Below are 15,616 nucleotides of genomic sequence, written 5' to 3'. Positions count from 1 at the left end.
TGGTTCGTTTAAAAATGACGGAAAATCGAAATTGTTCCCAACCGTCTGTACAGGATTTCGTGCAGTCATGCACGAACTTTTGCGAATTAATTTGCAAACAGTGATGTAGCATGAACTGGAAAGGAGGTTCCCATAGCATGGTTGATGCCACGTTTTGCGGGGCCCCGCTATATCAGGTTAAAAGCACTCGCGTTACGAAGAGTAATTATGTTTTACAACTAGCCCAATAATACCAGGTCAAAGTGTTCACAGACGCTGGATGCATTCTCGTTACCGAGACTCGCGAGAATAACGGCAATTTAATCATTTTTTTATCAAACATAATTCAATTTACATTCTTCAAACTTTGAGCACACAAAATCGATCAAACGACTATAATTTAATTTAAAATTAGAATTCTTTTTAGAATTCTATTTTTAGAAATTAAATACCGTAAAGTGACAGATTGTCAGACTCGTATTGAGTTTCAAAAATATTTACATGGAGGTTTATTAAAAGCGAAGTTACAAAAATGTTATTTTACTGAAAATATGAAACGTGTAGTTCGTTGCTCATAGTAGAGTACGTTCGCCTTATCAAACACATTTTTCTTAATTTTAAAAAATATTTACATGGAGGCTTATTAAACGTGAAGCTAGGAAAATTGTATTCTACTGAAAATACGAAACGTGTAGTTGGTTGTTTGTAGCAGTTAAAGAAATGTCAAGTTCTAAATTAAACCTAGTATGTTTGCCTTATCAAAGATATTTTTTTGAATTTTTAAAAATATTTACATGGAGGCTTGTTAAACGTGAAGCCAGGAAAATTGTATTTTACTGAAAATAGGAGACGTGAAAAAATGTTAAGAATGGTTCTAAACGACTCACTTCGTCCCTGCGGTTGTACGTCATACTTGCACGTTGGATTACGTTGCTGGCGAGTCAGTCATTCATAAAAATAACGCGGTCGGCGCATGCGGATACTACTACTACGAGGAGCATTGAATGCTCGCCGTGCACGTAGTACGATGCGCGTATGCGACGTAAAACGTACACACGTAAAAATGCGGATACATTCATGCGGTTATTGTGCAGCTAGGTGAGCGTAACCCGCCAAGAAAGGGGAAGACAAGAAAGTGGAGTCGGGACGACAGGTATTACAATGTTAATCCCTCCTATTACGATGCTTCTCGTAATAGTTATAACGATCAATAAAAAAAATATCAAAACTTGTCGTTCCACTCAGACACCGACAATTTTTATTCGAAAGAAAATTCACTCCTCAACAAACGAAATTATTCGTACTGGAAACACTATTATTTTCGATAGAAAAAATATCAAAGCTAGTCATTTCACTCAGACACATAACTAACAATTTTTTTTTTCGAAAAAAAATTCACTCCTCAACGAAGGAAATTATTTGTATTGGAAACAGTACTATTTTCGATAAAAAAAATATCAAACCTAGTTATTTCACTCACAAACAAGATTAACAATATTTTTTCGAATCAAAATTCACTCTTCAATGAACAAAATTATTCGTACTGGGAACAATATTATCTTTGATAAAAAAAATATCAAAATTAATTGTTTCACTCACAGACACCAGCAATATTTTTTACGAAACAATTATTCATACTGGAAGCAACACTATTTTCGATAGAAAAATATCAAAGCTAGTCATTTCACTCACAAACACGATTAACAATTTTTTTTCGAATCAAAATTCACTATTCAATGAACGAAATTATTCGTACTGAGAACAATATCATTTCCATTACCATTCAAAGAACAATTCATTAAACAATTGAATGTCTGTTGGAATTCCAGTGTTAATATTTGAATACATGTACTATACGACAGAGTCTTGTTTGAAAATTTGAAAAACGTGACACGATTATTCGAAAAGTATTCGACTTTGTTGTAGAGTAAATATATTTGAGCGAGAGAATACTTTTAATAAAGAACTGTAAAAACAATCTCGAATATGCAAATTGATTGGGATTGAATCGTAAAACATGATTTACAACAAATTGTCTAGCGAGCTAAATGTTATGCAACAATTCTTTAGCGCTCACCGCGAACTGTCAATAAAGAACAAGAATCTATTTAGAAACGCTGCGACTGGAAGAAGATTCAAACAAGTTTTACGCTGAAAAGAATTGTTTGCCAACTTGAAACTTTAAACTCGATAAACATTGAAACGTTTTCCTCAGGGCATCTTTGGTAAAAAAAATAGATGATGAATTTTCATTTACAATATCTATTAAATTTGAAAAAATATCCGATCGTATCGTATTGCAATCCGATATTGATTTATCGGAACAATGAGAAGTTGAAATAAAGGAGTAATTGCATTGTGAGGAATTTAATCGAAAAAATACCGAACGCGGATACTCTTGCGAACCACCATCGATAAATCGAGTGGCAAGAAAGTTGTCAGCAAGTGAAAAACAAACCAAGAGCGAAGCACTCGTTACAGCGATCGTATAAGATAAGATATTATATTTATACTGAGATCTTCGTAAAATAAATTCTCTACGTTTACAAACTCACGTTTGAAGTTTACTTGGATCACATCTTTCGCGGAAATCGTTCGACTTCACGGAACTTCAACGAATCCCGGAATCTCTTCAAATTAATTTTTTGATTTCCTATCAACGTGGACGACTAATATTATATAATTTTAAAGGGTGTAACGAGAATTCGAAGAACAGATATAACGAAAAGTGGTCTCTAAAATTGAAATTTCCACCTAATCAGGGGTTTTGATTTTCGTTTATCGTGATCGATTAACGTCGCGAAACATAGAAAAACATTCTTTTTCGTTCAGTTTCACGAACAGTCGCGGGGAAATAGCGCGCAGCCCGCTCGAGGGTACATTGAAACGCGGATGCGCGTATTTACATACACTTAAACGCACTTACGCTTCCCGTAATAATTAGTATCCGTTCCACGAATTAGCCACCGGGACTGGTTCCTTTCTCATCGTCTGCTATAGAGCAAAGAATTCGACTAAAAAAAAAAAGAAAAAAATTCTCGCGAGACTCGTGAGACCCGCGTGGCTCGTTTTCTGTGGCCGGAAGGAAACGAGTTCCGCGGCGAAAGATGCGAGTCGAGTACCGAACCGTGGACAATGCCACGAAATCAAGACAATTGGGAGGAATAGAAACTTTAAAAAAATATTCGATGTATTCGAGAAAAGGGAATCTTCTACCATAAAATTTACAAAAGAAATTTCCGTATTTATCTGCTCGCGTTTCAAGGGAATGTATACTTTTTTAAAGCAATAGAAATGTATGGTGTGAGAGAAAACATTTGATCATTTAATTATTATAATACAAATATTGCGTAACGCGTGAAACCCGGCGTAAGATCCAAACGGTTTTTGTTTTTAACAAAAAAGACACTAAACGTCAAAGGTGACAGTCGCTGGTGGTGTCCCACTTATTTCTAACAAGTTTATTTTTGCATACCATCGATTTCTCTCATACTAGTAATTTAGATACATATTTCTATTTAGATATCGGGTATGCCTGTTATTAATCAATCCTACTATTTCTCCGTCCACCCTTGTCAATCAATTACGAAACACGAATCTTATAATCGTATAAAATTGCACGAATACTAAAATAAACGTACGAGTCATAATTAGTTGATCTTTTTAAATTTGAATGAAATAAATTTTTTGGGTCGTCTATACGGTAAGTAAATAAAATGTATAAATAATCTGTATTCAGTAAACGAATTATCGTAAGGAAATTTATTTTAATCGCATATCTGACGTCATTTCCAAATACATCGTCGATGAGAATAGTAATACCGAAGTACCTTTATTTCAGCAACCCCATTTTGTCCCATTCTCCCCTATAATTACCATTTCTGTGCGCAATCTATTCCACTTCCACTTCCGAATCGCATACGTGAAATACACTTTCTGTTCGCGAGTCCTCGACTCCTCCACACTATCGGGGCCCAGAGAAGCCTTTAATTTCAACGGGAGGATATCATAAATTTGTCCCTCGTACATAAAACTCCCCTAACGTTTCCAAGCATCCCTTTTACGCAGAAACCGTGTACAACGAGAACGCTTTAAGATCACCTAGCGATGCCGAACGAACGGCATAAATAACAAAACGAATAGAATTGATCACCCAATGCCATCGGAATGAGTAACCCTCGCTAACCAGTAAACACAAATATTAACTTTTCTCTATGAATAATATTTCCATTAACGTCTTTAAGCTACTGTGTTCCAGCTCGTTGTAATATAGTGTAGACCGGTTTAAGCGTATGCAACCAATTACGATGTTGTTGGAAACTCGAACAGAGTCAATTATTAATGCGAAATTCCGATTCTGCGTGTTTGTGATTTACCTACGGCTCCTAACATTTTCGTACAATCGAACTTTTCTCAATCGTAATTAAATTAAATTAATATGGTCGGTACACTCGTCGGCAAGATTCCCCCTAGTTTCTATTGAAATAGTTCCCCGTTCTCGACGCTAGATGGCTGAAGTTCCGTGTACCGATACTGCAGATTCCTATACGCCATTTAAAATCTATGTGTTTGTGATTTCCTTGTAACTCCTATCGTTTCCGTGCAACGAGGATGAAATTTTGTTCGATCGATCCTTGTGGATGGATGAATAGTATAGGGTACTTAGTTTGCAGAAATATTACAAAAGATCTACCGCTATTCCCCGCTGAAAAAAAGTACAGTTCGACGAAAATAGACGATTAAAAAGTCTCTGGCGCGTAAATTGTTGATGCAGGACGTTCGTTCGAGTGGACAGATCGTCGAAAGTTGATGTTTCGGGGTGCTGTTGCCGACGGGTCCGGATTTTATCGAGCCAACCGTCCGAGGCCAATAACGGGAAAAGCAAATCGGTATCGCCTCTCACTCTCCGGCGATAGAAGTGTGCGTGAATGGTCGCTGATAGTCGTAGAAGGGAGGTCTTTCCATCGGGACAGAAAAATCTGGCATTCCAACGCGGCTGCTCGCGAAACGCAGCCAGCGATCCGTGGATGAACGACGTTAGGCGAGCGCCCGTTACTTAACGATCGTCTTTTTCAGGGAAAGTTCAGGCTGTCGTGTTGCCACAGAATGAACGAGAGAGTCCCCTAGACTCGAGGATGAACGATAGAATGGGGCGAAAGGAATCCATATGCGAACTGATAGCTTCGAGATCTCTGTACCATAACGCCGCGATCCCGAGACGAATCCATCGGCCTATACATAAATTCACTATACGACGCGACAGCATTGAATAGTATTACAGATCAGTGGTTCTTAACCTCGCCTCCTGGCGATAAATTTCCAAAAATATTAAACATTTATTTTCGGTATCGATTCGTTTCGAGAGTGTCGATAGTTCTTTCGTTCTTCGATATTAATGAATTTCACGCACAATTAACCCTTTTCGTGGTTTGGTTCGACGAATAACAGAACCCGTATTTCTAAAAATATTAAACGTTTATTTTCATTGTCGATTCGTTTCGAGAGTGTCGATAGTTCTTTCATTCTACAATATTAATAAATTTCACGCACAATTAACCCTTTTCATGGTTTGGTTCGACGAATAACAGAACCCGTATTTCTAAAAATATTAAACATTTATTTTCGTTGTCGATTCGTTTCGAGAGTGTCGATAGTTCTTTCATTCTACAATATTAATAAATTTCACGCACAATTAACCCTTTTCATGGTTTGGTTCGACGAATAACAGAACCCGTATTTCTAAAAATATTAAACAATTATTTTCATTGTCGATTCGTTTCGAAAGAGTCGATAGTTCTTCAATACTTCGATATTAATGAATTTCACGCACAATTAACCCTTTTCGTGGTTTGGTTCGACGAATAACAGAACCCGTATTTCGTATTAGCAATTATAATCTCCTGCCATGATTTCTCCTTATTCGACCACGGGTTTTGTTTATAGAATCTAAACGAGATATATTTTTCTCAAACGCCACGAAAAGAGGTTTCCAATAATGTACCGTCCGGTTGTAATATTCGATATTTGGATTACGAATAACAGGAAGCAAAATGGCTAAAATTGTGCAATATTTTCTGGGGCACCCTAATATATATATCGTAAAGTTCGACAGGGTTATCGCCAGGAAAGTGGTTCTGCGTCATTTAACGTTAAGATACAACTTCGTACTTAGAATATCGTATTTATCGTGCCGTTTACAAAATAATCTAATGAGATAAGATTTCGTGTAATGCATGTATATTGCTGGCATTGTGATTCAGGTCATTGATTAGCTTCGATAAAGCTTCGTACGCATACTAAAATGCCTACAAAGATCTAGAAAAATAATAGAAACCGTGAAATTATTTAACGGGGAATGAGCGGAGAGTGCAAGGTAATTCTCGAGCGAAAATGAGTTTGCCACGACTGGTTTTGTGTTCCCGCGTGGTATCGAGTCGTTCGCGACGTCGAATAAAGTCGAAATAAAGATTATTTTAATTGCACGTTTTACTTGCCCGCCTACCCGTATATCTACGCTTCTTTTTATTGTTTCTCGATGCTGAATGTATCCTTGAAGTGCATCTGTTGTCATAAAAGCTGATAAGGTACGCGATGCCCTATTGTATACAACAGACTAATGAATATGTTGCAGCCGGGAATTTAGATGGCAATGTCTTCGAGGAAGTAATTCGATGGATTGGTACTCTTAATTAGACGTTTTACATTTTAATTACCATGGGAGATGTCTCGCAATTGAGAACTGGACGCGTCTCGATCTCCATTCTGATTTTATGTACAGTTACTCGAAATATTTGCAATCGCAGAACGCAAGAGTTAAATTAACCCTTCGATAAACTCTTCAAAATTGTCGAGTACAATTTTGGCCATCGAAATTGCATAATTTTAAAAGCAGTGTAAACTCGACTCGCAAAGTAAAAGTAATCGTATCGATCCAAAGAAAGTAACTTTTTCTAAAACGTAACGCAGCCTTGCAAATGTTGAAAATAACAGAATGAAATGCCAATTGCATCGATGCAGAGAAAGTCCTTTCCAACGCGTCCATGTACGAACGAAATAATAAATTGTACCATTACAACTAAGTGAAACTTATCGTCTCGTAGCGCGTGGAATCCATTATGGCCAATGGTTTCGCGATGTAAATATGTATTGTGTAAATTGCATTTCTTGCTACGAGATCGTGAAAATAAAAAATAGGAACCAGTTGCGTTTACGTAAGCCTCGAATTTCTATCTTGATAAGTAAATAATTCTATAACGGTTATAAAATTGTAACTCGGTAGTTCGATGGAATTTGAACTCGAACGGGACAAACAAATTCAAATTTAAATAAAAAAATCTGAAATATACCTGTTCTATTTTTAAAAAAAATGTGTGTAATAAACTACCCCAAACTGCCATTTCTGATTTTAAATAAAACTGAATTTTAATCGAGATATCTTGGTGATATTTTATTTACAGATTGAAATGGACTGAAAACTAAAATTATCCGCACAACGTATTGTATATTAATTTATTTTGTTAAAATTTTATAAGCGATTTGACTATGTAAAATCCACCTTTGTAGTTCCTTGCATATTACACCTTTTGTACTAAAGGGTTTATTCCCGTTAATAAATGAGTAATAATAATAATAATACTCGTGTGTACCTGGGTATATCGTATAAAAAGTACCAGGTTTTATGATCGGCGATAATATCGGTAAATAAATGTAGGCTAATAGAGGATGTAGGAGTTGTAGCGGCGGCTAGTGCATAGAGGCAAGAATGCAACGATTGTTGCACAATTTTTCATTATTTGTGTACGTCAGCGGTTGTTGCGCAATGACCCCTTCGGGGAAAGTTCGGATTTGCCCTATTCCAGGTGAAAGAAATTCTCGAACGGCCGTTACAACCGCAATACGCAAGGCCGACGGATCGGCTTCCGATTTCGAAACCGCGGTACGAATAGCTCGCCGGTATCTCGAATATTGGCAGTTCCGAGCGTTTAGCTATTCGCGTCAATGAATTCTGCAAATTTTCGCGCCGTGACAGTCGACGGCAGACATTGTTGCGCAATCCGCACTGTCCCGTTGCGTCGCGACCTCTAAAGCAGCCCGAGTTGATTTATCGTCTAATAAAATTCTATTAAAATGAAACTTTGTATCGATCAGTTTTATTGGCCGAACGCCGAAGGTTCGCGCGTGCAGCGATACGTCGTAAATTCTAGCGGCGTTCGCGCGCGTTTAGAATCGCGAAACGGAAAATGGGAAGATCGAGGAAAATTAACACGACGGAGGAATAGCGAAAACACGATCGAATATTGTGAAATTAATTGCAAACGATTTTTTAGTTTTTTTAGGCTGCATGAAATTGCGTATAGGATAAGTGCACCTGATTCCAGCGGTGGCCTACTTGCGTCGCGTTTGCATATCTTTTGCTAACGTTTTCCCGCGACTTGGCTCGCGTGAATATCGGTTTAAACCTCGGCCGATACGGCGACGTGTCAATCACGTAACCGATAGGGGTAAACAGCATAATTGCCGGCCATTTGAGTGTGATTAACCTCGTTTATGAAAAAAAAGGAAGTACAGTAGTATTCCGATTATCCGGAATGTCCGAATAACCCGGCATATTTACAACGATTATTCTTGGGTAAATGATAGGGATTATATTTTACAGAAACAAACAAGTTACAGCCGCATAAATCCAGCAGTGATATTGATACTAAACAGTTGAATAAAGCATAGGAATGTTATATATTTATTAACAAATTGTATTACTACATTACATTGACAGGGGTTCGGTGCAGAAAATTTCGGCGAAATTGAAAAGTTTCAAATCACTCTGGGAAAATTATTTTTAGTTGCGGGAGTCAATTATAATCATTTTTGGTCAATAGACATACCCCTGAATTCCTACGCGCCTTCGAGAAAAAAAATCGAGTAGGTGTGAAATTTTGCGGCCAAATTGAAAAGTTTCAAATCACTCTGGAAAAATTATTTTTGGTTGCGGGGGTCAATTACAATAATTTTTGGTCAATAGACATACCCATGAATTCCTACGCACCTTCGAGAAAAAAATTCGATTAGGTGCCTAAATTTTGCGGCGAAATTGAAAAGTTTCAAATCACTCTGGAAAAATTATTTTTAGTTGCGGGGGTCAATTACAATCATTTTTGGTCATTAGACATACCCCCGAAATCTTGCCCACTTTCTAGAAAAAAATTCGAGAAGGTGTGAAATTTTTCGACGGAAAGAAAAAATTTTAAATCGTTCTGGAAAAATTATTTTTAGTTACGGGGGTTAATTAGAATCATTTTTGGTCATTAGACATACCCCCGAAATCTTGCGCATTTAAAAAAAAAAATTCGAGAAGGTGTGAAATTTTTCGACAAAATTAAAAAATTTCAAATCGTTTTGGAAAAATTATTTTCGGTTGCAGGGGTCAATTACAATCATTTTTGGTCAATAAACATACCCCCGAATTCTTGCGCATTTTCAAGAAAGAAATTCGAGAAGGTGTGAATAAGAAAGATCCAAATTTCAACAGCCATAACTCCTAGAATAGTCAATGGATTTCATTGAAATTTAGTAGGAAAGTAGAGCTCATGGACACCTACAAAAAAGTATTAGATAACATTTTCGTAGATCGTCAAACAAATTAATTAAAAATGAAAAACGAATTTTTAAGAAAAATCGACAGGGGGTAGGTGCTGAAATTTATCGACAAAATTAAAAAATTCCAAATCATTCTGAAAAAATTATTTTCGATTGCGGGGGTCAATAATAATCACTAAAAATTGAATAGAAATGACAGAAAATTAATTATAAAAACTCGGTTTAAATATAATCCATTTACAACTGTTTTTACAAGTCAGAATTCATAGTTTTGATTCTAAAATTCTTAACAAAAGTTTCAGAATGATTTCTGATACATTCGTTGGAACAATGAAGCGATCTATACGATTTTGCAATTGTGAATTTCAATTCTTACCTGCCTGGATCTCTATATATTTATTCCGTGACTGATTTACGTTTAAAATTTCTAGGCGAAGCGGTTCTTCGAATCCTCGAAGCTAATCGCCTCGAGTATTCGACCACATACACGGGTTCTGATTTATCAATCCGCCGTATCTTTATTTTGAACACCAAATTAAGTATTATTGATAACGCGGATGATTACTTTGGTGTGTCCGAGAGAACGATTAATCTAAACAGCAACGTACTGTGGGCCCGATAATGTTTATCGTTTATCAAGGAACATAAACGATGGTATGGGAACGCCGTACAGTTATTTTTAATCCGCTTGCAACCTTCGATACGACGAACCTGCTATAAAAAAAAAATATTTACGTGGTAACGTAACTACTGTAACATTATACATACATATTCTTTCCATACGCCGTAAAAATTATTACCGTAATTCGGGATACGCCGCGAACTTAAGTGTTTCCCCAACACGATCAACATAGGTTTATGATGCACGCTGGCACTAAAGTTTTTAAATCTACGGCGTCGATATTTGCTTGCAATTTAGAGAACAGTTCAAGTAAAATCCCATCGATAATGGAAGAAACTAAAGACGTTGAAACATTCGATACGCCCATATTAACTATCTATTCTGATGAGGCGTTACGTAAGGACGTTTCTACAACTGGAAACTCACCCCCCATATGTTTGTCTTCTGTCAGTCGACGATACGATCGAAACAAACGATGATGGATGGCGAGTAACGCGTAAAAACCGTCTGCAAAATAAGTTTCGACTCGTTCGTTTAACGTTCGAGCCAGGAAAGAGCCATTCGAGAGTTGTTCGCGCGCGATCGAGTGTTTCCACGCACGACGGCCATTCAGCCTCGCGTTAAACGAAACCTCAATGGAGGAATTATCTGGCCGCGGTGTGGCGCGTTAACAGCTCGCGCGAGCATAACGGGCAGGGCGATAAACTTTATCGTTTATCAAGTAGCACAATGTTATGAAACGCGGTACGATTGCGCTTCGTAGGCTCGAGCAGCCTTGAAAACGGTCGACGCTGTCGCGGTACGTGTTCTCGGGGGAACGAGCATGGTGGAGGTTCCCTGGACGACGAACGGACGTCCGTCATCTTACCTGATCGCAACATAGCCACAGTATAATGGAGTTCGGGTGTCTCAGAGGGCCGCCTAATCCGGAACCACCGGCTGTCCTTTGGTCTTTCAGGAGTTCCGAATGCTTGACACCGTGTTGCCCGAACACTTCCAGAGACCTGCAACCCAAAGGACAGGAGTTCGTCAAGATCTACGGTCCACAGTTAGGCGAAACCAGACGATTTTCAAAGGGGGTGCAACTCAAAATGTGTCACGATACTTTTCTTGTCTCTCTGACAAACCATTATAACTGGACTGCGGATGTTTATGCACTTTAATATACGAAGATACGAATTACTATATTTAGGGGTTGAGACATCTTCCCATTTACGAGGATTTATCTAGGGAAGATTTACTTCAAAGAGGCTTGGTTGGCCATGGACAGAATAGAATGCAAACGAAAGTTTTAACTCGCCCATTTGGCGCGCGGTTCCTAAGCCCTGCATTCCGGCTTAAAAATAATTGAAATAGCTCCCTATATAGCTGCTGGAATATTTAATGAAGGCTACAGCTCCATTTTAAGAACGACGAACGAGCTGAATATCATTATTGGTACACAGTGCAAGCTAAAAAAGCTCGAACTGCTCTAAAAGAGGAATTATTTCAAAGTAATCAGTTTTTTGAGGAACCTGAAAGACCATTATATGAACCTAGAATCTCAAATTAATCAGGAAGTCATTGAAATCAATAGTTTTCCCTAAAATACAAATCGAAAGAATTTTAATGGTTCAAAAATGGATACTCGAAGCAATTGTCTCCTTGCATCTGCTTCGACTAAATTTACCTTATGTGGTAAATTTATTTATTAATTTATTTTACCTTGGTTATCCAACCAAACTGTATGTTAACGTGTTTAACGACTCATCGTCTTCACTCGTTTGCTATTTTCTTCGCTAAAGGATACAACACGTCGGAAGTGGTATTTCCTTGTTATTGATTTTGAGAGCAAACAATCCGAAAGTGTTGCAAAGTTGTTTACTTCGATTCAACGTTTCCCCTTTAAAAAACTGTAAAATCGTGTATGGATATAGACTTATCGTTTCGATTGTTAACAACAAAATTATTGTTTCAACTTTTCGTACGATCGAATAGAGAAGATTGCAAAATTGTTTTCAACGGAATTTTGCACTCTTTTCTTTTTGACTTTCTCGTTCCAAGAACCTTCTTTGCATTCTACACGCAGAGAAAGTATTCTCCTCGCAAGAACTGTATTTTAATATCACAGAAGGTATTCTGGGAATTACTATTTCATATTACTACAGAAATTCTTCAAACCGCCGGCAATAACTCAGACGAGCGAAATTATTATACCGCCCTGTGCAAGGTCTCCATGTTATCAGCGCTCGACATTTTTCTTGCAAACGAATGGCACGTTTAAGATGTTGGCACAAGGAAAGTTTCACGATTTTTTACAAGGATAGTTTAAATTAATTTCTAAAGCTTGCAATAAATTTTAAATTTATAACTTCTGTTCTCTCCGCGAGAAATTAATTTCCCTCGTTGTCCGACACAAGACAAATTGGCAAAGCGTTCAAGAAGAATCCGAACAGCTAAATTTCTAACGTTTCGTATCACCGTTCAATTTATATTTATTATTTCAGAAGAAAAAAAAATGATAAATTATAAAAATTAAAACAACACGAGGTACGTAATATAAAAGAATTGTTTACGAAGGAAACGTTGAAATACGTTTCAATTAAAAAGTGAATTGAAAGATAAATTTTCTGAACGAAACATTAACAACGTTTTCCGAGGAGAAGTAGTTTTATTAATGGAAGAAACTCCGCTATAAACTCTGCTCCATGCTGTATTATTTATTTAATGGCTATTAATTTTGCATTACGCGAAACGTATCATAATAAAATGTTGCAGTTTACGCTTAACTAATGTGCATACTTATTGTAGCGTTACGGGAACATGATGCACAATACAAAGCGTACCGTGCAACACGTATTGATATTTATTACCGGTAGTGGTGAAAATATGGGACACCATGCCCCGTAGTTCCGGAGACCAATTCATTTATCTTTTTCTTAATTATTACAGGTAAACCCAATAAATTTCCATACATATGAATACATTTCTGTCCTCATCATTTTCTTTAACTATATCCGTTCTAAGTTTTAATCGCGTCTCGGTCGATGCGAGAACAACCCGTGGATAAAATATATTATCTTCGTCCCTGTATTTAACAAATTCACGAGCCTTATAAACATTTATAAACGTTTCAGGATTTCTGAGAGATTTATGCTCGTTTCGTGGAAACAAATAAATCGAACGAAAGATAACGATTGACCAAATCGTTGATACGCGATACGAGCATGAATAATAAAAAAAAAAAAAAGTGTGAAAGTGGCGAAGATATAACGCAGAGGCTGACTAATTGCAGGCTCTCGAGTTACCATTGGGTCAATATCTGCAAACCGGAAAATTAAATCTTCGTGGAACACAGTACTTACAAACACGGCAATTCGATTGATATTATTACGTGCAACGCGTAATTATTTTCGATACAGACTATTATCTGGTTGTCAGTCACACGATTGGCGCCACCCTACCGTCGATCGTCTATTTTTACAGCGATTAAGATGTAATCGTGGAACCACGCGTCGAACGATTATAATTCTATAGATATATTCGGAGAATTTTGCAATTATAAATAATACGAACGCAATCTTTCGAAAGGAATCGGAACTGGAGTGATTAATAATGCAAAGAGAAACGTACAGTCTTCGAATAAATATCTCTTCCAATAAAAAAATAATAAAAAGCTCTGGTGTACCGAAAACAACGAATATAAATTATAAGAAAATTAGGGGTGGAGTACACGGTGTGGTAAAATCGACAACAACATCAAACGGTCTTTTAAACGTGCAACAGGAATAAATAATATCGTTCTGCAACATTTGGTGTTATAAAAGAGTGTTATATGCACCTTGCAGGTTTTTCTACCCTCGTAATGAAACTCGTGGTCGACAAATTCGGTGAGCTCGATTTCAAAAGTCGTACATTTTCCCTCGCAATCTGTGGCGAACCGTGTCGCGATCATGTGCAGTGTATTATCCAACGTGCCCATTTCTGTCTCACTTTCATGATGAACGGTCGATGAAATCCGATCGGCTGCAAGAATCGGCCCACGATGGAGAAACCGAGACGGGGATTGGAATTTTTTGAAAGTGTCCTCCCGTCTCCGCGAGCATTCGTTGCGAATGATTTGTATCGACGATGAAAGATCGAACGATTGAAAATACTTAAAATCGTGACATTGAAACGCAAGGACCCTGCATTGTGCAATTTTTCGAGCACAGACTTAATTCAATACGGATCTACAATGTTCCCCGGATTACTGAAACCATTTCGGATAACTGAAAGGGTCCCTACTATTTATGTTTTGGCGACACGGTACACCCACAAAATCGAATTTTATCGACCATCGAGAATCGAAAGTTTAAAGAAAGAATTTTAAATCGATTTAAGGTGCTCTGAACGACTGTTGAGTATAGTAAAACGATCCATATTAATTCGTACGATTTCAGTGAACGTTGTGTAATCGTTTCGATCGAATTCTACGCTAGCGTTAATTTGCAAGTCGGTTCCCCGGCAGTTTGACGAATCTTGATTTCAATTTTGCAAAACGATCAACGCCGAACATTTTCGACGTTTCCACGAATCGATTCGAGGAATCGAAAACCGAGCCATGTATTTTCGGAATTTACACAGCGGCTCCGGGCGTCCGTAATCGAAGTTTTTAACGCCTAAACATCCGGTACAGTAACTCGATAATTAATCCAATGCCATCACAAAGCAGCGCCGATTACTGGGTCAAAGACAGCCGATGCGATACCGTATCGCGAACGGCGACACGAATCGAAAGGAATTCTTTTAATCTATACAATATCAATTAATCTACCGCCAAATAATATCGATCTAGAAAGAATTTCGGTCGATCAAACCAATATGAATCGAACCAATATGAATTTTAAAAAATGTGTTACATTAGAATTTTAGTCTCGCGAAATTTACAGAGATTTTCTCGAGCAATGGTCTGATTTACGACAGGCTGTGGCTCCTTCCATCGTTCAAACAATGTTCAATCGAGAGTATATTTCTCTTAATCTTACGAAAATTCACGTATTTTCGATCAGGAAATTTACGAACGAGAAACTTGGTTTTGAAATTTTTTAAAATTTCGCTCGTTATTCTAGAGGGAGTCTCGGTCCAACGTGTTCCCGATCGAAGAAACAAACTTTCCGTGATTTAGAACGCATTATTCGAAACATGACTCGAACCACAATTGCCAACCTTACCACACGCGCTCGCCGGTCGTGCGTGTTTCCAACATCCGAGGACCAAAGCCCGAGTTTAACAGAGTTCAACCAGAGAACAGCCAGATGTCAGAACGTAGAGATACGAAGTTTCATATTAAACTCCCTCTTCGACTAATTAAACCTGACTCTTGTGAAAGAGGAGGCGAAGATACCGATGTTATCTCGCGACACCGCGACCCTTATCGTTAGTTTTGACCCCCGTGCCGAC

At 37.6% G+C, this 15,616-nt stretch overlaps 1 protein-coding gene across 2 annotated transcripts in view; it reads right to left on the bottom strand.

Annotated features, from left to right (window-relative positions):
• Nucleotides 1–15,616, bottom strand: part of LOC122404700 (tRNA dimethylallyltransferase) — a 107,380-nt gene that overhangs the window by 36,166 nt on the left and 55,598 nt on the right. For both annotated transcript variants that reach the window (XM_043408897.1, XM_043408896.1), the window contains exon 4: nucleotides 11,064–11,199. In XM_043408897.1, the coding sequence (XP_043264832.1) occupies nucleotides 11,064–11,199 (136 nt within the window). The remainder of the gene's footprint in view (nucleotides 1–11,063; nucleotides 11,200–15,616) is intronic.

This window comes from Colletes gigas, unplaced genomic scaffold (assembly GCF_013123115.1).
Source record: "Colletes gigas isolate AHSC1104 unplaced genomic scaffold, ASM1312311v1 Colletes_gigas_Sc00003, whole genome shotgun sequence".
Classification (NCBI taxonomy): Eukaryota; Metazoa; Arthropoda; class Insecta; order Hymenoptera; family Colletidae; genus Colletes; species Colletes gigas.
This window is presented reverse-complemented; position numbering and strand designations above follow the sequence as displayed.